This window comes from Rattus norvegicus, chromosome 1 (genome assembly GCF_036323735.1).
Source record: "Rattus norvegicus strain BN/NHsdMcwi chromosome 1, GRCr8, whole genome shotgun sequence".
Classification (NCBI taxonomy): Eukaryota; Metazoa; Chordata; class Mammalia; order Rodentia; family Muridae; genus Rattus; species Rattus norvegicus.
In genome coordinates, this window is record NC_086019.1 from 128,258,916 (window position 1) to 128,281,807 (window position 22,892).

Here is a 22,892-nt window from a genome sequence, read left to right on the forward strand (position 1 = left end):
TCACTAGGTAGATGGATATCAAACCCCACTGACGGCTCAGCAGAAGTGCAGAGATAAACAGCAACCACCAGAGACAATGAAGCAACCAGACCACCACAGACTGGGGACTCCGATGAAGTGACACAGGTACCGTTACCGTCAAACAAGTTAGTAGAGTTTTTGTTAAAAAGACAATGTCTGAGCCAGTGACTGCTTTGTTAGGTATTTAGTGAAACCAGTTATACTCCTTTAAAAACTCCTGTCAATGTTATAGCTACTTTATTGATAAGCTCCCCAAAGCTCCTCAAGGAGAATAAACTATAAACTCTAGTGCGGCCCCACTCTGGAACAACTATGTAACAAAATCTGCCAACAGCTGTAACATCATACGTGAGTCATACTGCATCATCCGATGTGAAGGAAGCCAGGCTCCAGACCATATTGTATGGCCCCCACTTACAATAACCCTCGCAAAGGCAAAGCCAGAGCAATGGAAAAGAGATTGTGAGTTTCCCAAGCCTGGAAAAGGGGGTAGAGTCTGCAAGGGTACAAGGTATGAGGATGAGGAATTCATTCTACGAATTAACTATGTAATCCTTTTACAAGTCAGTATTAGTTTTCATAGGCAAGAAGGATGTACTCCTCAAAATTTGGAGAACTATATACCTAAAAAACAGTAACATGAATAAATTTTATCTTTAGAAAGAAAGAAAACCTATGAAGGTGGGCTACCATTCACAAATATGTACACAAAAACTATACAGAAATGACTTCAATGTCAGGGAAGATGGCACATAAATAAGATTAGCACTGTGAATTACCTGCAGCCATTAAAAGCCACTGTCTTCTCAAAGGCAGCAGTTCATAAGCGGCCTGCCTTAAAAACTGGGGGAGAGGCATGCACAGACTGGTCCTACAGAACAGACACGGCGTAGAGAACACAGCAGCCTAGAGTCTGCCTCCCAGCTTTTGACTGGCAAGCCCAACCCATAGTACAGAAGCTGTAGAAAACCAAGCCTCAGTATGTATAATATTTTACCTGGGATGGCAGGTGACACGGGTGTTAAGTGCAAAGGCTCTACACAAAATGATAGGGCCAGAGCGTTGGTCATGCAAACAGGAGGACCTGAGTCTAGATGCCAGCACCAACAGAAGCTGAGTCCCTAGGTGGAACATGTCTGTACCTCCAGGGATGTTGGGAAGCAGGGGGGAGATACAAATGGACCCTTGAATCCTGCTGGCCAGCCAGGCTAGCAATCGAAGGCTTCCAGTTCCAAGGCAAGGTCCTGCCTCAAAACTAAGATGACCACCGACAGAGGAAGACAGCTGACATCCATCTCTGGCCTACGCGCACACATACCACACATGCAAAAATTAAAACAGGATCATAAGGTTGCTTGGAATGGGAAACAGAGAGCAAGTAAAGCAAACTAACACTGTATTTTAAAAAGTTTTATTCTTGCAGATTTAGAAATTTGAGATTTTTAATAACCACAAAAGAAATCCTTTCACACCTAATGATTATTAACAGAATGTAGTGGTGTATTATCTAAACAGAAATCGTGCTGATGTGCCATAATAAACTATTAGTAAAAAAATACACTTTAGGGCACAGCATTGTATCACAAATTTTACAGAAGGGATACTTTGCAAGAATTTAATCAAACTAGAGTAACTGTATCTTTTAAATGCAGCACTTAAAAATGTAACAACTCTGTGCATTCTTTTTCTTAAAAAAATGACCTTATATGTGTAGAAATGCTGCTTTATTGCTGCAGAGGTCAAAGTTCAAGGCTCAAGAGGTACAGGAGAGAATACAAAGGTAGCCTTAGAAACTCGGTTCTGTTTATGTATAAAAAGGTAAAGTTTATAAAAGTTAATTTACAAACCAAGAACAAAAGTGGTATGCACGCATTATGTACATGCGTCCTGAACACATCAAACATCTCAGATGCATAGCCCAAAGAACAGAAGACCACCAACCACTCTCCCTTGTCAAAAAAAAATATTTTAAGTCACACCATTACTTTCTTCCAGGTGATTTACACATTTCCGAAACCATCAAGTCCACAATTTCCTCAGTCTTTTCCATGATACAGTATCTAGGTACGCACAAACTCATAAAAACTTAGTACTACAGAGCGAAATGATCTAAGAATGAAAACCATGAGGGTAAGGCATTCCTGCTGGTTGGATGTCTGTGGTGATATGTTAATTTATAGATTCAGCGGCCATGGAACTGGGCTCACATGCTTTGGTGTCCTTCCCTAAGAGAAATGTGTTTTCATATACAATAAGGAATTGTCTTCATTTGCCCCTCCCTCCCCAAGTTATAAATCCCCCTGCTGTACATTTCTGTTAAATCCACTACACTGGTTATATATTCCAGGTGCATTTGTAAAAAATGTGTGCACATTACCTCATGCATAATAAAATAAATGTGTATGCTAGGCCAAGGCCATAGTAAAGGTTGAGTGTACTTTGGAAAGAACAAAACTCAAATGCACCCCCATTTACTGGCTGGTATTTTTAACGGAAATCAGTATGTGAAGTTAAGCAGTGACCATAAAAAAGTACAAAAATCATTACAAAGCAAAATATCTTTGAACCTCTAGCCAATGCCTGACAGTTCTCCACTCAATAACACACAGCTTGTAGCATGTTTTCTGATCGTGGTTCAGGGGCATGCTCACTAACCTTTATCAGTTCCAACAAATGTTTAATACTACTAACTGCAGTATAAATTCTAAGAAAATAGAATACTCATTAGAGTGGTTCCATTCAGTAAGTTCAATCCATGTTCACACTGCTTAGTCCAGCTGCTAGACTCTAAGAATTAAAAGTGGTCAATCAGGACAGAAACACAGTTGGCTCCAACAAGGTAATTCGGATCTCCAGGAAGACACTTGTTTTGCCAAGTTTTAGGGTCACCTATGAAAGAAAAAAGATTTTGATGTCATTTATGGTTGTCTGGACTGCTACCCACAATGTTTTGCTATTATGGAACAAGTATAAACCTACATATTAGAATTTTCTTCTATTTCTTCAAATATTACACTCATATCTAAACTTTGTGCTTTAAGTAGGTTTGGTAGCTATGAGCATCTGAAAGCTGTTTTAGATGTCTCTTTTGACAGCCAATTCATTGGCCTTTTTAATATAGGAGTGAGAGTTACAAAGACTCGGACAATCACACAGCTGAGACGGCTGGAGTTGTTTCTCAGTGTACACAACTATTAACACCTTCATTTCGGATAGTGCTGTATGGTAACACATTATGCTGAGTGTGAGAACACACTGCTCACACTCAGTTACTCATACAAAGGATATTCTTCTGCCAAGTTCTATAGCACCTACTTCCTGAAGACTCCTCCCCCTTACCAAGCCAAACCAGCAAGACAGCTACCAGAGTCTTCCCCACTTCTGGATGTGCAATAAATCATCTGTGGCATTTGGGAATTGAAACACCCATTGCTATGTAGCTCTGAGGTAGGTCTTGGTGTTTGAGTTTTGAAGAAACCCTTGGTTTCTGATTTACACCCTGTACAAAGACCTGGCAGTGGGTGTGAACTGTGAACAATGAGAAACTGTCTCTGTGGTAGCCAAGGGAGTTGAGACTCAAAGCTGCTGACTCTTCCTCCCTTTATAACGACCAGGAGTGCTTCTGTGCCTGTGAGACAGTGAATGAAGAAGCTTCTGTCACAGGTGACATCCATACAGTTGAGACCAGAGAAGCTACGAGCCCCATAACAAATGGATAACTATTGATACCAGTTGTGTACTCTGTGTACTGTAAGATATACATACATTTGATAAGGAGTCAAATGGTTTAATAAGGAGTCATTGACAAAACTACTCAGACAACTCTAGAAATCAAAGGCATTTTCCTCATCATTATGTTTTAAGTTTCTTTTCAACATACTAGTATTTTGCCGCCATTAAGTCTATACTTACCCACGCTCACCTACTGAACAGCTAGGTGAGCAACAGCAATGTTGTCTACTGCGGTACTGGGTCACACAAGTGTGTGGTCTCGGTACAACTGAACAGCACCCCATAAATGCTGAAGTGACAAAGCTGTAGCTCATCTGTGTATCATGTACGGCCCCTTGCAGCAGCAGGCAGTTTAGATAAAGCTGGTCTCAGAAATGCAACACTCTCCCAGCCTCTCAATGCCCACTTTCAATACTGCTTAACTTTTCCTTCACTACTTAAAGTTAGCCCACAAGGCTTCCTCCAAAGGAATATTTAGATATAAGCCTATTGTAAACTTTGTATTAAAACCTTTACTTCATACTGAACCAACCTGAAACTTACTAATACTCACTGATTTATACAAATTTAGGGGCAAAACTTTGTATTTTTGTTCTTCTATGGATCCTGTCAGGGTGAACAACATTCGTAGTAAAGACTGACTTTTAAGTTACTTAATCGAGAAATATGAAAATGCAATGCAAGCTTTGAAATCATGAGCCAATGAGCAAAAATCACTTAAAACAGTGCATAACAGGAGTTACTTAAGAGGTTCAGGCTGGAAAAAAAACAAAACCCTGACCAGGCACCATCACTGTAGAAATTTTCTCCAAGGTTAGTATAAATACTTTGCACCTTGAAAAAAATCTGATAGATTATAAATTTTTTTTTAAAACCCAAGAACAGCCAATCTTTAGCCAAATTGCCAATTATTAAAAGGTAGAAAAGTCTCCACGGTTCCATATGCATTTATAGCATATGAACCACAAATTTAAAATACTCGTAATGCTTACAAGGCCACAGGGACAGAGGGAAGATCTGTGCACACACAGCGTGGGAAGCACCAAGAGCTCAGGCATTAATCAATGACAGCTCCCAAAGTCCCAGAGACAGAGTGAAGACAGCATACCCGACGAGGAGTCGGATGATTTTAGAGCAAAAGACCAACCGTCAGGAGTCATGGACGCACAGTGTGGCAAGCGTAGCTCCACAGGCTTCAGGAACTTGAGGCCATGGGGCCCGCACATCACTAGGGGGCTCAGCAGAGTTTCACCTGAAGTTAGGGAGAGAAAGTCACATGAGAGATGGACCCTTTCCACTACATGGTCCTCACACTCCCATCCAGCACACACGTGCTAAAGCCCATGACAGTAGTTCTCCATAGCAGTGCTCAGGAAAACACAGTGGGCGCTACAACTGGAATTTGCAAGATCTTAATAGATACAGTAGAGTAAAAAAGAAACGTGGCCTCCACTTTAATATTTTATCAAACTTTAATGTGGACCAATACGTCTCTGATGTCCTTATTTTACATTTCTAGTACTATAAAACCCCATATAACCAGGGGCCATTGAACTCCACCATAAAAGTCTGTACCACAAAACATTCAAATATACTTTTTGCAAATGCTACATATATTCCCAGTGGGTGGGTGGGTTGGGCGCTGGTGTGTGTGTATGTGGCATACACATGCACATGACATGCTGTGCTAGTGAGGGTCAGAATGCAACTTGCAGGAAATCAGTTCTCTCCTTTGACTGTATGAGCCCCAGGGATCAAACTCTATCTCCAGGGTTGGTTGACAGCAGGCGCCTTTGCCCACTGAGCCATCTTGCTTTTCATTTTTAAGTGTTTGCTATATATGTGTTCAGGTATTCTAGCAGGACCAACATGAGTCCTATTGTTTTTAAGACAGAGTACCTCAAGAAAGTGGTTTATAATACCATGTCTCGTGAAATCAAGAATTTCTAAAAGTAATCACACTTCAATTCATCAGCACACTGAAGGATCTAGGAAGGTTATGAAAGTGACAGCATTCTTGGTTCCCTTGAGCTGTTTAGAAATATGCCCCCCCCACCTTCAAGGACATGCCACTCACTGTGCTGAATGGTCAACAGTGTTGCCTCCTGAAGTAATAGTTGACAGGAAGGGCAAAGCCTTCTTGAGTGGATATCAACTATCTTCTTGAGATTGAAGAGCTCATAAATTTGATTAGGTCAGGCAAAACAGCCTGGCAGTCATGTGAGAGGCTTGCCAATGGCCTGACATCTGACATCAATTCTCTCTCACAGTGAGTAAGGTGCTGTGCCCCACCTACCACACGCCAGTGATATGACTTCTCTGCAGACTTGGCTCATTTGAGAGGCCCTCAGATGCACAAAGAAAATGCTGGGCTTTGCCTAAAACATCCAGAGAGGCTTCCAGCTTATCCCTGGGGCTGGCCACCAGAAACAGGTATACCTTGGGCAACACTGGAGTTAGTACAGTGAAGCAGACAGTAAGCACACTTACCTTTCTCTTTATCTAAAGGTGGGAGGATGCTATTGTCTCTGCAGACTTTGAAATAGATTTCTTGCTCAATTCCTTCAGGAATGGCTCCTTGTGGGATAATTATACTAACACCAGTTTCTATGGAACTCAACACACCGCCATTGCTGTTAAAAATGCCGCGGGCTGTAGCCACTACAGTATGACCATCCTCATCTTCATCTTCTTCCACAGCTGAAGGACTGAGGGGTAAAAAATGCCAGGTGAAAACCCTAATAATATACACAGGCTTCCCTTTATAACTACTAGAGTAAGTATTTAGCCTTATTTCTCTGAACAATTTAGAAGTTCTTTACTTAAACAAGTTAAGTTTTTTGTGAAAGGTGTTACTCAGAGGGCTAAGAACATGCCCTTTCTGGATAAATCAAACTGCCTTTTTGAAAGTAAAGAATGAGACTACTATAATTACCAGTGTAATTTCAATGTATCAAACATGACTGGTCTCACAGCTGCCATGGGTCTCAGTGAACATCCATGAAATGGGTGCTCTAAATCAGAGTCACTGAATCTCAGTTGGTAACCCAGGAAACAGTGCGCACAGAAAAGAGCATGTAATAAAGATTATGGTAGACTTTGCGATTTCAGTGTGCATACACACACTGCTCATCCTTAGTACATCCTGAATTCCAATGCCCAGGCTGCCGAGGGTTTAAAGCCTCCAAGGTTTCAAGGTAAGAAGGTCTAGTATGGTATAGCTCAAAGACCCAAGAAAAACAAAGGCAGAGGGTGAAGCTATCGATGAACATTTCAAAAGTGGAAGCTAGACTATTGAGACTTTGTGAGGTAAAGTTCTAAGACACAATGTTCATGTGGTGGAAAAGATGGCCTAACAGCCTGAAGTACATGAAGGGAAGTCAGTCTCTCTCTCTGGCAGGACTGCAGGGTCAGGGATAGACTCCTGAAGCAAATGAAAGGGGAACAGAGCCCATCGTCTGATGTGGTAACACCATGTAGCCCCGCACGGCAAGAACCCTGCTGGCTGACTACAGGAAGGCAGACTGACACAGCCATCTTGAGAAGCTACTTCAGGTGGCCTTCCTGGTCCTTGGGTCCTGTGAGTGCTTCCCCTTCATGGCCGACCTGAAAATGTCTAAAGGAGCCGAACTGAGTCAGCAGTGTGTGGTCTGATGGCTCTGATCAATTACTAAGTAACAAGCAAGTGGAAAAAACTGCCTGAGTGAGGCTGTAGGCAGACTCAACCATCTATCTTACTACTGCCTTGAATGGCCATTTTGAGGTCACTACATTTGTTCTTTCCTGTACCCTAGCTGAATAAATAGTAAATGAGGAGTAAGTACATGTATCTGTCCCTCGTGCTTCAAGTCAGTCTACTAAAGATATGGGCGCTAAGATTAATGACCACAGGCTTCCCAACCTCTAGCTGCGTGATGCTGGTTGGGCGAACTGTCTTTTGTTCCTTAGTCTGAGCCATTGGTGACCCTGGGAGAATGTCAATACTTACTGATGCTAATATGATCAGTAGCTGTATAATTTAATTAACATCTTTCGCCTCCTGGAGGATGTTCTACAAAAAGGTATCCACCACAATAGCTGTTTAGTTTACAGGTGTAATTTATCATTTCAAGTCTTATCATATAAACTACTTCAAACTATAGCTACAAAGCTGCAATCCAGCACACAGGAGGCAGGGGTATCACTCTGCCTTCCAATTTAAAAAAACAAAACAACAACAACAACAAAAAAAAAACAAAAACAAAAAAAAAATTCACGTCAAGCACCACATTAAACAGAGGCAAATAAGTCTCTTACCTCACAGGAACAGCTTTAGGCATGGTGCTGATATTATTTATTTGATATTTAGGCTTATCTGTGTGAACAGAGAAAGTCTCGACTCCACTGTCAAACTCAGGCGGCTGTGTGGAACTATGAGCCTTCATGAGAGTTTTTGGAGAAGGGGGAGGTTTTGAAGACAATTCAGGTTTATGTACAGTTTCACTTGGCAGAAGATTATGGTTGAACTTTGGACTTTCAAACTTGCGTTCAAATGGCCGGGCAGAGCTCGTGTACGGCTTTGGTGTGAATCGGTTGTATGCTGGAGTGATGGTTTTCTGAGTCTGCTCAGCTCCATTAACTGAAGCTTTGTCTGGGAAACTTTTCTGGGGATAGAAGGTCTGAGGAGGGTCCTCCCGGGTTGGTGGTCTAAAAGTTGCTGGTTTGCTCTGAGATGGGGGTGGGTCTGGTTTGGATATATATGAGTTCTGAAAATCCAACGATACGGAATTGCCTGAAAAACAAACACACACATTAAAAACTCCCTGAAAACCATTCAAACAGCCTTTGGTTTCTTTACTGGCATTAACATGTCCTCAAGCAAAGTCCTGGTTCCTGTGTGACGGACGCTGAGGCAGACAAGATGGAGTGTAGCCGGTTGCCTCGGATTCAGCAAGAGGCTAGGAAAGCACTGGCCTCAGACAGACAGATGTCGTGAGTAACTGACCCACCATGTATTGAAGATTAGAAACAGTGACAAATGTGATTACATGAAACCCATCAGTACTGAAAACTCCAACTTAACCAAAGCATTTAAAAAAGATAAAATGAAGGCATAGCAGCCACATACTGGTAGAGACACTTTAAAGCGTGTAAGTGGTCATCAGTACTAACACTGTGCAGAAGTGCACAGCGCCTGCCTCTCTGTGAAACGCCAAGCACTGTGCAGTAAGATACTGACCTAACCGTCAGGGAAACAAGGAATAAAAATAAACTCATCATGAAAGATCACATCACAAGCAGGAAATGGGCAAAGCTGGGACAACTCAAGTGTCCATGTGATGTGGAAACAGCAAGGATGGCTACACTCTGCTAGAGCGGCAGAGAACAGGACCACCCAACCTGTGGAAATCACAGAAAAGGAACACTGATAGGAAAATGTCAATTTTTGTTTTGTTTTGTTTTGTTTTAAAGAAAAGATAAAGAAAATCTATGCTTTCTTTTATAGAACTAGAACAATACTTATAACAAAATCAGACAAAGCCATTTCGGGAAAATTATTAATCCAAATTCTTCATGAATACAATAATGTAAACACACTAAGATAATAAGGTAGAAAAATCAAGTGATCTTGTTAATTCAAGAAGTAAATATTTTCAATTTTAAAGATTCCTCCTCCCCAAGACAGGGTTTTTCTGTGTAGCCTTGGTTGTCCTGGAACTTGCTCTGTAGATCAGGCTGGCCTTGAACTCACAGAGATCCGCCTGCCTCTGCCTTCCAAGTGCTGGATTTTTATTTTAAAACACGTGAGTTCAAATGCATGTATGTGTGTTTACCACATCTGTGCCCGGTGCCTGTGCAGGCCAAATTATGATGTTGGAGCCTCTGAATCTGGAGTCACAGTCAGTCAAAGGCTGCCTGATGTGGTGCTGGGGGCTAAACCCAAGCCCTCGGTAAGAGCAGCAAGTGCTGATGAACACCGAGCCATCTCTCCAGTTCACAAGAGAAAAACATTTAACAAAACACTTTCAGCAAACTAAGACTAGAGACCGCCAGCTCCTAACTGTAATTAAAGCAAATCAATACCAATCACCTCATAGCTAGCATCACCTAGGAAAAAAACAAATCTTCCTCCTTAAGGACCAGCAGAAGCTGTCTGTTTAAACTGTTTGTTTTTCTTCCTTGCGTAGGTCTCCTAATTTCGATGGAATCTGCTGTCCAGCCAGTCGGTAGTAGTGCACACCTTTAATCCCAGCACTCGGGAAGCAGAGGCAGGTGGATCTCTTGAGTTTAAGGCCAGTGTGGTCTACAGAGTCAGTTCCAGGACAGTTACACAGACAAACCCTGTCTTGAAAAAACCAAACCAAAACCAAAACCAAAACCAAAACCAAAACCAAAACCAAAACCAAAACCAAAACCAAAACCAAAACCAAAACCAAAAGGATGGGCTGGAGAGATGGCTCAGAGGTTAAGAGCACTGACTGCTCTTCCAGAGGTCCTGAGTCCAAATCCCAGCAACCACATGGTGGGTCACAACCATCTGTAATGAGATCTGATGCCCTCTTCTGGTGTATCTAAAGAGAGCAATAGTGTACTCACATACATAAAACAAACAAATTAAAAAAAAAAAAAAGAATAACGTTTCTAAAAAAAAATTTAAAAACCAATTTATAAAAAAAAAGATTTTGCTGTATAGCCCAGGCCAGCCTTTGTCTCTAAAGTGCCAGAACTAAAGGCATGTATCACCACATGCCTCTCCAAGTACCAGTGAGCTATGTGTACAATAATTGGTTTCAAGAATGCCACCCTCCAATCTGACTCCCATGTAATAGATAGGTACTAACACATGTCAAGAAAAGATAAATTCTATTATATTAGGGTAGAATACTATCTAGCTATTCAAATGCGTAAACTACATTCAATTGAGATTTTACTGAAAGATGGAAAAATACTTTCTGTGTAAGACTATATGGCTTTCATGTGTCCATATTTTAAGATGGAGCATAAGAAGTCTTTTTTCTTTTTTTTCTTGTTTTTTTTTTTTTTTTCCCGGAGCTGAGGACCGAAAGAAGTCTTACAAGGCACTCTTTATTTAGCGTGTATGAGTGTCTGTGTGCCACTGTGAGTGATGATGTCAGCACAGAACTGACTGGAATCAGTTCTCTCCTTCTTCCATGAAGCTTCCAGGGCTAGAGTTCACCTGAGGCCCCATGAAGCAATTTAAGCTGCTGAGCCCCTCTCCCTGGCCCTTAAATATTTAAGTGGAGGAATACCAATTAACGGGTACTGCTTTCCACTGCTACAACCACTCTGGAAATCAGTCTGGAGCTTCCTCAGAAAAGTGGACATTGAACTGCCTGAGGATCCAGCTATACCTCTCTTGGGCATATACCCAAAAGATGCCCCAACATATAAAAAAGACACGTGCTCCACTATGTTCATCGCAGCCTTATTTATAATAGCCAGAAACTGGAAAGAACCCAGATGCCCTTCAACAGAGGGATGGATACAGAAAATGTGGTACATCTACACAATGGAATATTACTCAGCTATCAAAAACAATGACTTTATGAAACTCACAGGCAAATGGAGGGAACTGGAAAATATCATCCTGAGTGAGGTAACCCAATCACAGAAAGACATACATGGTATGCACTCACTGATAAGTGGCTATTAGCCCAAATGCTTGAATTACCCTAGATGCCTAGAACAAATGAAACTCAAGATGGATGATCAAAATGTGAATGCTTCACTCCTTCTTTAAAAGGGGAACAAGAATACCCTTGGCAGGGAAGAGAGAGGCAAAGATTAAAACAGACACAGAAGGAACACCCATTCAGAGCCTGCCCCACATGTGGCCCATACATATACAGCCACCCAATTAGACAAGATGGATGAAGCAAAGAAGTGCAGACCGACAGGAGCCGGATGTAGATCGCTCCTGAGAGACACAGCCAGAATACAGCAAATACAGAGGCGAATGCCAGCAGCAAACCACTGAACTGAGAATAGGACCCCCGTTGAAGGAACCAGAGAAAGAACTGGAAGAGCTTGAAGGGGCTCGAGACCCCATATGAACAACAATGCCAAGCAACCAGAGCTTCCAGGGATTAAGCCACTACCCAAAGACTATACATGGACTGACCCTGGGCTCCAACCTCATAGGTAGCAATGAATAGCCTAGTAAGAGCACCAGTGGAAGGGGAAGCCCTTGGTCCTGCCGAGACTGAACCCCCAGTGAACGTGATTGTTGGGGGGAGGGCGGTAATAGGGGGAGGATGGGGAGGGGAACACCCATATCGAAGGGGAGGGGGAGGGGTTAGGGGGATGTTGGCCCAGAAACTGGGAAAGGGAATAACAATCGAAATGTAAATAAGACATACTCAAGTTAATAAAGAAAAAAGGAAAAAAAAAAACAAAAAAGCAAACAAACAAACAAAAAAAAACCAGGTACTGCTTTCAAGGTGGGAAGATTGGTATAAAATTAAGATATGTTTAAAAAATTACCGGGGGTGGGGAGTGGGGATGGGGGTGGGGGTAGGGGTGGTGTGGGGAGTTCAACAAAACTCCACTTAGCTACAAGGCTCATTCAATATAATGGTAACTTATATAAACAGAAGATAACACACAACACATTTTCTCTTTTCTGTAAGAGTTAGTATGTAGTCCTGGCTGGCTTGTAACTTACTATACAAACTAGGGTAGTCTCAAACTCAGATTCATCTGCCTCTGCACGAGGATTAAAGACATGAACTACCACACCAAAATGGCATACATTTAAAAAAAAAAAACTTTACTTTTCGCTGTTACCAGCCCAAACATTTTTTGGACCTTAAAAAAAAATTTAAAATCACCTAAGCTTCAAAACTGTAAGAATTTAACTTCCTAACCATTACTCTATTACAGTAATTAATATATCAATGTCTTAACTCCCTACCTTCACTCTGGGCGGCCTTGGAATGTATGTGGAGAGAAGAGTTGGACAGAGGCGGAACTGGCTGGCTGTACTGTGAGGGCAACGGAGGAGGAGGAGGCATGGCCTGGGTTGGATCATAACGTTTCTCACTGAATGATCTATCCATAGCATCAGTTTCGGGTTTCCCCCTAGTTGAAAGAAAAAGAGAAGAAAACATTTCAATGCTGGAAAATGAACCCCATTACAAAACTGCTGCTGTTTCTTTTAATAAAAAAAAAAAAAAAAAAAAAAAGAATCCAGAAATGTCACAATTTCACAATTTACTCTCATGAATATAGGTAGCAACTCTTACCAAAATATACAAACAAATTCATCAGCACAAGAAATGTCAAGACAGCACAGATACTTGAAGAATATTAGTAAAACACCCAGAAGATATCTATTAAAAGGCAGATGAAATTTTGGGTATACTTTTAATATTTGTGATATTTATTAAAAATAGATTTAAGGAAGTTTTGCAAATATTTTGAGAAATGTTTTGGCACAAACCTTCCTTAAACTCACTTCTAATTTTGTATCTCAGGTACAAAGTCTTGGTGTCAAGCATACTCAAAGCACCATAAAACATGATGTCATAGGCCCAGTGCTGCCAAGCTTTCCAGTGAAGAGTCAGATAAAAGGACTTGCCTTTTTGAGCCACAGGGTCTCTGACACAGCTACTGGACTTAGCTGTTATCAGGCAAAGTTAGACAGTCAGTCAATGGAGGGCAGGGTTGTGTTCCAGTAACACTGGAACAACAGGCACCTTTAAACTCTGCCCTGCTTTCTTGCTCTTTTGCTCTGTTTAATGAATGCTAGAGTAGCAGACACTACTTTACTTTACAAGGCTTGTTTAGTAAAAATTGTACCATGTATCCTTAGTTTTTCAAATTGCCAATTGTTAATAAGTAACACATAAAGTTTAAACAAAAGGAATCTAAATAGACCCATAATTGCAACCCTGCCACCTGAGCCGTGCTGCAGAGCCGAGCTGCACCGGCATTATGTGCACAGACAACGACATGGACTTGAAATGCGTATTTGTTCTCATACAGTATTTTTGTCAGAAACAATCTAGTTTCCTGATCAGCGTCACAATTAGATGGTCGCTTGCTTACGCATATTTAGACTTGATGTTAGAAGACTACATTAAGGTCTGAGAGTGCACATACTGCCAATGACACAGCGAGGGACATCTCATGGAACAGCCTCACAGCAATGCCAGTCTTACCACTTGATGTTCCTTTTCAAGTAGTCATAGCTAGTGTAAGAGCCAAGAAATCTAGGTGATGGCAAAGCAAGCGCAACAGAGAAACGAAAGAAAACGGTCAATCTAACTAAGATTTACAGCAAATAGAACTCAATGTCATTTAAAATATTAACCAACATCCACAATCTTAACAGTTTGCTTCATAAAAGAGCATACTACTCACTCTCACATAGCCAAGGGAATCAGCAATAATATTAACACATATTAACTTGGTTACACCATCCCCTCCACCCCACATATCTTAGCTGCCTCCACCCTCTGTATCCTCAGCCTCAGCTTCTGGTCGCCTAGGCCACAGCAGCTAACAGTGAGCAGAGAAATGAGCCAGAACAAGGTCAGCTCAGCGGTAGGGCACTTCCTATCGCACCTCAGGGCTCAACACCCAGCAGCACTCAAAAACAAGAGAAAGCGAAGAGTTGCTGGATGGTGGCAGCACATGCCTTTAATTCCAGCAGAGGCAGGCATGTCTCTGTGAGTTTGAGGCCAGCCTGGACTATACAGAATAACTCTGCTATAGTAACAAAAAGGAGAAAGTAATGAAGTAAGACAATAAGCAATTATCAAATAATAATCAACAAATCATGAATAAGTAAAGCCCAATTTTGGGAAAAAAAAAAAAAAAGGTTGGGCAAAAGAAATGACATAAGACAGGAGAAAGGACATACATTGACATGACAGGTATACTGATCTCTTAATAAAGATGAATTGGCAAATGAAAACATGCAGACCTTTCAAACATGGCCATGATCAATGATGTTCTGTTCTTTTCTAGCAAGCCCTGCTGTAGAAAGCTGAATCCTGTGGCGGGAGGATGCTTATTTGTGAAGCTGACACTCACGACACGTTCACAGCTTCTCTCCCTTAACAACGTCACATGAACAACAACAAAGTACTACCTGCCACCAATCCACCCCTACACTTCAATGGCAAAGCTTCCAGTGAGAACCATTACTAGAACAGGCTCCTCCCAGACCTGTGTGATTAGCAGTAGGGTGGATGTCTGACACAACTAGCACTGCACTCTTTACAGAGTGAGCACCATTAAATCAGTAAATACTGGGTTCCAGACAGTGTTCCAGACCCCAGATGCACGTTATGTAACACAATAACTAAGTTTTCACTCTTTAAAAAAAAATTGAATTAACATAAAATCAAAAGTGCTTTTCAAGCCAGGCCTGGTAGTGCATGCATTTGATCCTAGCACTTGGGCAGAGCAGGCAGATCTCTGTGAATTTGGAGACAGCCTGCTAGAACAGTCAGCAATATATGAGACCCTGTCTCAAAATCAAACCAACAACAATAACAAAAAGCCAAAAAACGAACGACTTTCCATCTGATTCAGCGGCATATATATTTTTGTAAATTTTATTTTATGAGCATTGGTGCTTTGTCTGTGTAAGGAGGTCGGGTCCCCTGCAACTGTTGTTACAGACAGTTGTGAGTTGCCAGGTGGGTGCTGGGAACTGAATTCCTCTAGAAGAACTACTGAGCCATCTCTCAAGCCCCAGCATAAATGTATTTTTAAGGATATAACCTATTTATCAGGCATGTAAAAGGCATTATAAAGTATTTCTTTAAATACCCTGGCCCTCTTCTAACAGGAATTAATGAGTTTAAAAGTGATCACCTCTGGGCCCAAGAGGAAGGCTCAGCAAGAAAGCACTGACTTTGAGTCCGACAACCTGAGGTTGGATCCTCCCATTCGCCCTCTACCTAGACTCTCATAGTGAAGAAGGGAACAAACTCCCAAAAGTTCTTCTATGAACTTCATGGGTACAATGTGGTGCACCCACCTTTTCCAAACAAATAAATGCATTTTGTTTCATCTCTTAAAGATATATTTAAAATAAGTGACTACATGGAGCTGAAGAAATGACTCAGCAGTTACATGTGCTTGCTGCTCTGATATAAGACCCTGACTCAGCTCCCAGCAGGCACATAGTGGTTCGTAACCATATTTAAATCTAATTCCAAGGGATCTGATGCTCCCTTCTAGTTTGTGTGGGTACCAGGCACATATAAAGTGCACATGCATATATGTTGTCAAAAGACTCATATACACTATTTTTAAAGATAAAATGACTACTATATAATATACCCTTTGCCTTACCAAAACCTGAGCTTAAGTGATTATCTAGATATTGCCAGGCACCTGTATAATGTTGTGCTAGAAAAATATATTATTTAATGCAATTCTCCACTGCAGTACAAAGACTGCATCAGCATTTCTCACAAACTGATTTCTTCAATAGAAACAAAGATTTAAAGAGACTAAGATGTTCTAAATCTTTACTAATGATATCTCAGAAAACAGAAGTAACTAAATTGGATCTTTAATATTACAAGTTTTAAAATATAATCTAAAAGAATTTTACTCAGTACTATATAACAATTTCACATAATCCTAACAGTTGAGGTTTAGTAAAAATGTGCGTGCTTTAATCTTGGGCACAAAGCTCACATCTTATGCCCAAGCCACAGTTCCATTTACTTATAGTGACTAAGCAGGGTGGTGCACTAGAAATGGGTTTTCAGCTAAAATGGATGCCTCTCGCCTCTTAAATTTATCAGGTAAAGAATGTAGTCCTTCCCTGAATTTAGAGGCCCCCAAGTACCTCTTGGATTTTGCTCTCCAGACCATTTTAGGATTTGTTTGGGCAGCTCCCATAATTTTATAAACAAATTCTTTGTGACAAAATCCATCTGTTTTTGTTTCTATTGGTCTTGATTTGTGGAGTATGAGCCCATTGGTGCCTGTGTTGGATCATACCCAACGCTCAGTCCCAAACTCTGTGAGGATCCACGCAGCGATGTACCAGCAGCAGGAAGCACTAATCTACCAGGCGCAAGAAAAAAGTGCACCAATACAGAAGTCACAAAAGAAGAGAGAAGCAGACAGGAAAAAACTGAGAATCAAGAAACCTGTCATTTCATTTTCACCTGATCATCTATAAAGCCTGACTACAAAACTCTACAAACACTCTGTGTTTGAAAAATAAAGAAAAAGGCAGCTTATCTCACCTCTGTGAAACCAAGACCAAAAAATACCTGAGTGTTCCCTGTGACCCTCTCACCTACCTAGGTGTATGTCTTAAAGACAAAAACAAAATAAGAAAAGGATTATCACTCAGTTTGTCTCCCTATGGAGAGACTGAAGACTCATCTTAACTTGAGGGTCTTAAGCTCATTCTTCATCAAAACTCTTGCTTTTAGCAACTTTCCCTACATCAAAACTCTGTGTATCTGATGTTAGGGTTAAGAGTAAAAACCAGGAGTTACAGCCTCTAGAAAGCAGCACAATGTGCAGCTACATACTGCACCCAGTTTCCTTAGAACTTGGAACTCTACATTATGCAAGTCCACCGCTTGTTTCTCTTAGGTGAGTCAGATGAAACAACTTACTTTGAAGAATAACTAGAGAAATTCGGCTGACTCTGAGAATGGACTGGCTTGGCAGGCTCTGAGTGATGGCCAGCAGGAATATGTGCAGGAGGCTTGCTCTCGAAACTTCTCCGGTCAAAGTAAGAGAGCTGTTTCCGGTAATACTCTTCATCCTCTTCAGGATCGTAATGATTTGATCGAACAATATCTTCAGGTGGCTTCGCTTGAGGTTTCTGAGGCTCTGGGAGCCTGATAATGAGGAACAAAATGATTTTTAGGAGCTAATTTTACAAAGACAATGGAACATAAAAATCTAATCCTATCTTGATTCCCCCCTTTTGTCTGTGTGCGTAGGCCAATGTCAGGTACTGTTCTTCAAGATTGGTCTAGTTTTGTTTTGGACTTTCATCTTTTTACTGACAGTTATGACTATTTGGGCTTTAATGGCATAGTCAGCATGTATCTTCTAAAATAGCATATTCATGCTATACATGCAAATGTAGGCTTCCTTTGCCTCAGGAGTTTTCTAGTAGAATTTAGCAGACTCAGTGCTTGTTTGTTAAGGTGTTTCACAGCAGGTGAGAAGCAATTAAAGAAGAAAGAAATCAGTTCTGGAGAACCATATCAATGTTATCGGCAAAAGGGACTTTTTTCCCCCCATTTTTTTGGAGCTGGGGACCGAACCCAGGGCTTTGCACTGGCTAGGCAAGGGCTCTACCACTGAGCTAAATCCCCAACCCTAAAAGGGACTTTTTAAAAACTTTAATCTAGGACCAATAAATGATTCTCATTATAAGCAAAGAGCCCAATCTACCCGAAATCCTAGAGGGCAGAGCAAAGAAACAGACAAGTCATGAAACAGCTGACTATACTGGACAGTAGTTCCGTCCTATTCCTCAGTAAATACAACAAATGAATTGGCCCACTCTGTCACTGTGGGGCCCAGTTGACGCACAGGGGTGAGGGCGGGAGGCCTGCCATCTCTGCCTACTCTAATACACACTTGTGTGCTACTTAACCTTAGCAAGGAAGCCCCAACCTTAGCAGCTCTGTAAGACAGAGAATGGCAAGTACTTTACACATGCTCCCAAATTGAAGAATTATAGTGATTTAAATCAGCCTGAGTTTGTTTTCACTCCTACAAAGGAACAGTTCAGACTCTGAATGTACATAAAATGGAGACAACAATATGGCTTTAAAACTTCTGTTTCAACCATTTGTTTAAAAAACAAAACAACCCAAGTTTTCCAAACATTTATTTACTAAAGCTTGGTCACAGGAGCACATGACAACTCTCTCCCTGTGGTCAGGGTTCATCAGGAAAGCTGGCTGCTTAGCTTGGAGAGTAAGGTCCTCTCTTCCTCCGCACACTTCTCCCTCACTAACTAGCAATCAGTTTCTTTCTAACAAGCACTCTTTTCCGGTTTGGATTCATGCTGTCTGATGTGGAGGTCACCCACCTGTAGAGTGTTTTGTCATGCTCACTAAACTGAGTCTGAGAAACAGGTTTAGGGCCAACAAGAGAAGCACTTGGAGGTTTAGATGCTACTTCTGGAGGCTGCAGAAAACAAGAAAGAGACAGTTAGCTAGGAAGAGGTGGGAGTTAAGAACTACCTGAGCTCATTAGCATGCCACACGCGGGCTAGGACAGGCCCGCCACCTTTACCTTAAAGCTGGCAGTGTCATTCACATCCTTCTTGTTCTCCAGAGACGCAGATCTTTTGTTTTCAAACATTTTGACCCTGGTGAGCACAGACTGTGGTTTCATTGCTGGATCCTCCTCTTCCTCAGTTAGGGCTGGGGGCGGAGGCTGTGGCTTGGTAGCTGAGGGCAGAACTTCTGGCTTATGTTGAGAGGAAGGTATCAGAGGAGGAACAACTGCAGCACCATGGAGAGGCTCGTAATGGCCTGTTTTGGAGGTAAATCCTGGTGGTGGTACTTGCTCATAACTTCGTGGGTACTGGTCAAAGTACTGCTTCGGCTCAGATGACTTAGGACCTGCTGGAGCATAGGGCTGTGCTTCTGGCCTGTACCTGTTGTGCACCTCATATCCACTGGTTGGCTGTTCTTCATGTCGGAGAGTAGAGGTTCGAGGCAGCTGCTCGTAGCGTGGTCTACTGTCATATGGCAGAGGGGCGGGCTCTTCAAAACGCTGGAAATAGCCTCGTTCTGAAGCCTCTTCAGGATGCTGTCTGGAGTCCAAGTCTCGAGGATGCTGAGTATCAAAGGGCCGAGTTGGGTAGGGCTGTTTGTCATCATAATATGACCACTGGTCTTCATAGGTAGGGACTCGGTCTTCAAATCGTAGGCGATGGTCATAGTTCCGAGAAAACTGGTCTGTGTAGCTTGAGGACTCATACCTGTATGGTGGCTGCTCAAGGTCTCTGCTGGCTTGTTTTTCTACATATGGAAGTTGGGGATCATAGGCTGGATTTGGCTCTTTATCCAGCCTCTGCCCTGGATGACCAAGAGCTGGCTGTTTTAAAATATGGTTTTGTCTCATCATTTCCTCAGGATATGGCTCCTTCCTATATACCTGCATTTAAAAAATAAACAAATTTGAGGACAGAATCATCTTTTTATTTCTATTCTACTTTATTAGGCAATGACAAATGTTAAGTTATAATTTAAAATGTGAAATGGATTATTCTACCACTTCTAATGGGGACACGGCAGATTAGTGGAGAGAGCTAGCTCAAGTGAAAGCTCATAATTTACACTATGGATAGGAGTGTTTAGGCTTCAGCTTATACCAAAAAAGTAAGGTAAAGATGAGTATCATTTAGCAGAAAATTAATTCACAGAATGACTAATTCTATTTGATTTTGACACTGAAGATAAAAATCATGAAGAAAATCATTTCTGGACACCATAATTTATATAAACATAAAGATGTTATGATGAGTCTCAACTATATATTAAAGGAGTCTAGAAGATACTAAAATCAAAATCAAAATTAATAAAAATTATTGAAGCACAAGTTTTAAAAGGATTGGTCACACAAATAATCAATATACCATTGGAAGCCATGCAAACTACAAAACTGAAATGATTCGTCATGTTGGAAAGCACTAGAGTGTATGAGCCCAGTTTAAAAATTAAAAAAAAAAAAAAAAAAAAAAAAAGCAGAGGGAAAACTCAAAGGGCGGCGAAGCAGTAATAATCTGACGTGTGCCAGGTTGGTGGCGAGCAGCAGTCAGTGCGGCACTGCAGCACGGGTACCTTTGCTGGGTCTACATGCGACGGCAATGACACTCCTTCGTCTCTGAGCATCGTGTGAGGTGCCTCAGGACTTGGTGCTCCTAAACAATCAGCTTGTGATACGTGCGAGGTGGGAGGAGCTGGGGTGGGCTCCTCCAGGTTGACATTAGTTAAATTTACATTATGCTTAACTGCAGAGGCTGATGATGCTGGGTTTGTTTCAGGCGAAAGGTAAGGGACTGGAGATGAGGCTTCTGCTTTCTGTGAAGTGTTTAAAATACTTTAAATATAATGTCTGTGTCTATTACTAACCTCCTGCTCAACTTAATAGTGATTGGTAGACATTAAGTGTGCTGATCAACAATGTTAGCTATGACTTCATAGACTATATTTCTGTTAAAAATTTCATTATAATGCTGTGTAAGATGAATGCAGAAAACTCAGAATAAAGCCCTGGGTACTCTCAGTCTGAAATTCAAGATTAAGTTGTAATCTGAGGAAGAAAAGGTATATTCTTTAACTTATCACCACACTCTCAAACTTCATAATGCACCTCTAACTCTAAGCGCCGAAGGCTTGCTGCTTACCTGTTGAGAGGCTGTCTTAAGTCCAGGGGAGTCTATTCTATGAATAGCTTGTGGCTGCGCTTGTGGTGAGTAAGGAGGATATGTTTGGTTTTCATGATGCATTCCAGAGGAATCCTCTCTTACAGGCTCAGAGGACCGTGTAATAGCAGACTCCGGTGGAGTCCCCACCTCATCATTAAGAGTTTCATCTAGTTCTTGATCAGTGTAGGCCCCGCCTTCTGTATCTGTGTCTTCATAGTCAGAAGTGTGTCTACTGTCCGTGCTATACATTGAGTACTCACTACCTGGGGCTGACAGGTAGGACAGACGATCATCATGCAAATCAAGGTCATCACTTGTAGCACCATCCGCCTGGGTCAAATAAAAGTAAATTAAAAATTTTATTCAGTAGTTCTTTAAGAGATGGCCTTTATTTTACAAGAGAGACTGAAAAGAATATTTTCTTTGGAGAAATCATATCTATTTCTTGAAATTCCTGATGAGGAAAGGTCAAGAAGATTGTACAAGCACACATGCAGATACACATAGCATCCCGAGATCGGAAGGGCCTGGATGAATCAAACAGGCTGACTAGCCAGGACAAAGCTAGGGCCCAGCCACAGAGAACAGGAAGGAACTCTGGCAAGACACACAGATATAAACCTAGTCACTAGCTTTTCATCCAAAAAGCAAGGCGAAGAAGAGAATGCTATTAAACCAAGCTCACACAAACAAGGGCACACTGACAGAACAGCACTTGTGAGCATAACTATGAAAATAAACCCCACAGTAATCTGAGTAAGAAATACTCTATTTATAATTAGGAAACTTTTTTTTTAAATTGGAATTTGGCTCTTAAAGCTTTTACAAAATAACAAAAAGCCATCACCTGTAGGGTGGCTATCCCAACTAAGAAGACATTCTTTCATATTTTTCACAGATGCAGTAGCCAATGGATGAAAAAGGAAAATGCTGTTGTGCTTGTCTTTTGCAAGGAATTAGGACTTGAGTTCATTCCTAACAGTCTATGGTGGTGAGCTTCAGAGCAGCCCAGAAAGACAATGAGAAGTACAGGAGGAAAGGGGACTGGGGGTTGTAGGAAACAGACTGTCACTCAACAGCGTCTGAAACTGAGCAGTCTCTGAAGATACTGCATGAGAAGGGATGGAACTAGAATCCTGAAGTCACCAGGATTTCTCCCATTGCAGCATGGACCACTAGGTGAGAAATGTCGAGATTCACTCTCTAGGCAGATGCCTAGCAGTAACCAGCAGGGGCGGTGCAGCTCTGAGTCTCCTATGCCAAGCATGGTCTTGGGGGCCGGATCTCCTCATTAGTGCTTTCCATGTCCTCGCTCGCTTCAGTGAGAGGCTGGCCACAAGCTTTTCTGGTAAGATGAGCGAAGGGTGGCTGTGCCAAGGCTAGGGGCAGAAAATCCCAGGGCTGTGCTCTGTTACAGGAAAGTCTCTCCTACTGACCACTAACTTCTATAATGGCTGCTGCTGAAGAGAGGTCTTCTTGCCATCTACTTTAACCTTTACGTGGCTGGGCACGACTTAAAGCTTGTAGAAGAGTCACAGAAACCACCAGTCTACCTAGCTTCTTGAAATACAGAAGTGAGCAAGAGCCGTGGTCTGTTTTGAAGCTGGAGATATTATATCTTAATGCTAAGAAATTCTCAGGATGACATTTCTTGATTTCACAGGGAAAATAAGAGTGTGTCAGATCTTGCAAAAAAGTAACTCTGTGGCAACTAAGTCAAAATGATAAATTCAGAAAAGTTGGTGAA

The 22,892-nt window shown here is 41.6% G+C and overlaps 1 protein-coding gene across 21 annotated transcripts in view; it reads right to left on the reverse strand.

Moving 5' to 3' along the window:
* Positions 1-1,414: 1,414 nt before the first annotated feature.
* Positions 1,415-22,892, reverse strand: part of Tjp1 (tight junction protein 1) — a 244,689-nt gene continuing 223,211 nt past the window's right edge. For 4 of the 21 annotated variants that reach the window (XM_039105261.2, XM_039105302.1, XM_039105332.2 and 1 more), the window contains 11 exons: positions 21,125-21,475; positions 20,559-20,798; positions 19,003-19,872; positions 18,797-18,894; positions 17,358-17,585; positions 13,917-13,967; positions 12,668-12,834; positions 8,050-8,524; positions 6,244-6,461; positions 4,862-5,005; positions 1,417-2,910 (listed from right to left, as the gene is read on the reverse strand). In XM_039105261.2, the coding sequence (XP_038961189.1) occupies positions 2,816-2,910; positions 4,862-5,005; positions 6,244-6,461; positions 8,050-8,524; positions 12,668-12,834; positions 13,917-13,967; positions 17,358-17,585; positions 18,797-18,894; positions 19,003-19,872; positions 20,559-20,798; positions 21,125-21,475 (2,937 nt within the window). In that variant the 3' untranslated portion in view covers positions 1,417-2,815. Of the gene's footprint in view, positions 2,911-4,745; positions 5,006-6,243; positions 6,462-8,049; positions 8,525-12,667; positions 12,835-13,916; positions 13,968-17,357; positions 17,586-18,796; positions 18,895-19,002; positions 19,873-20,558; positions 20,799-21,124; positions 21,476-22,892 lie in introns of all 21 variants that reach the window. The other 17 variants (XM_039105296.2, XM_063284360.1, XM_039105288.2 and 14 more) reach the window with 11 other exon arrangements.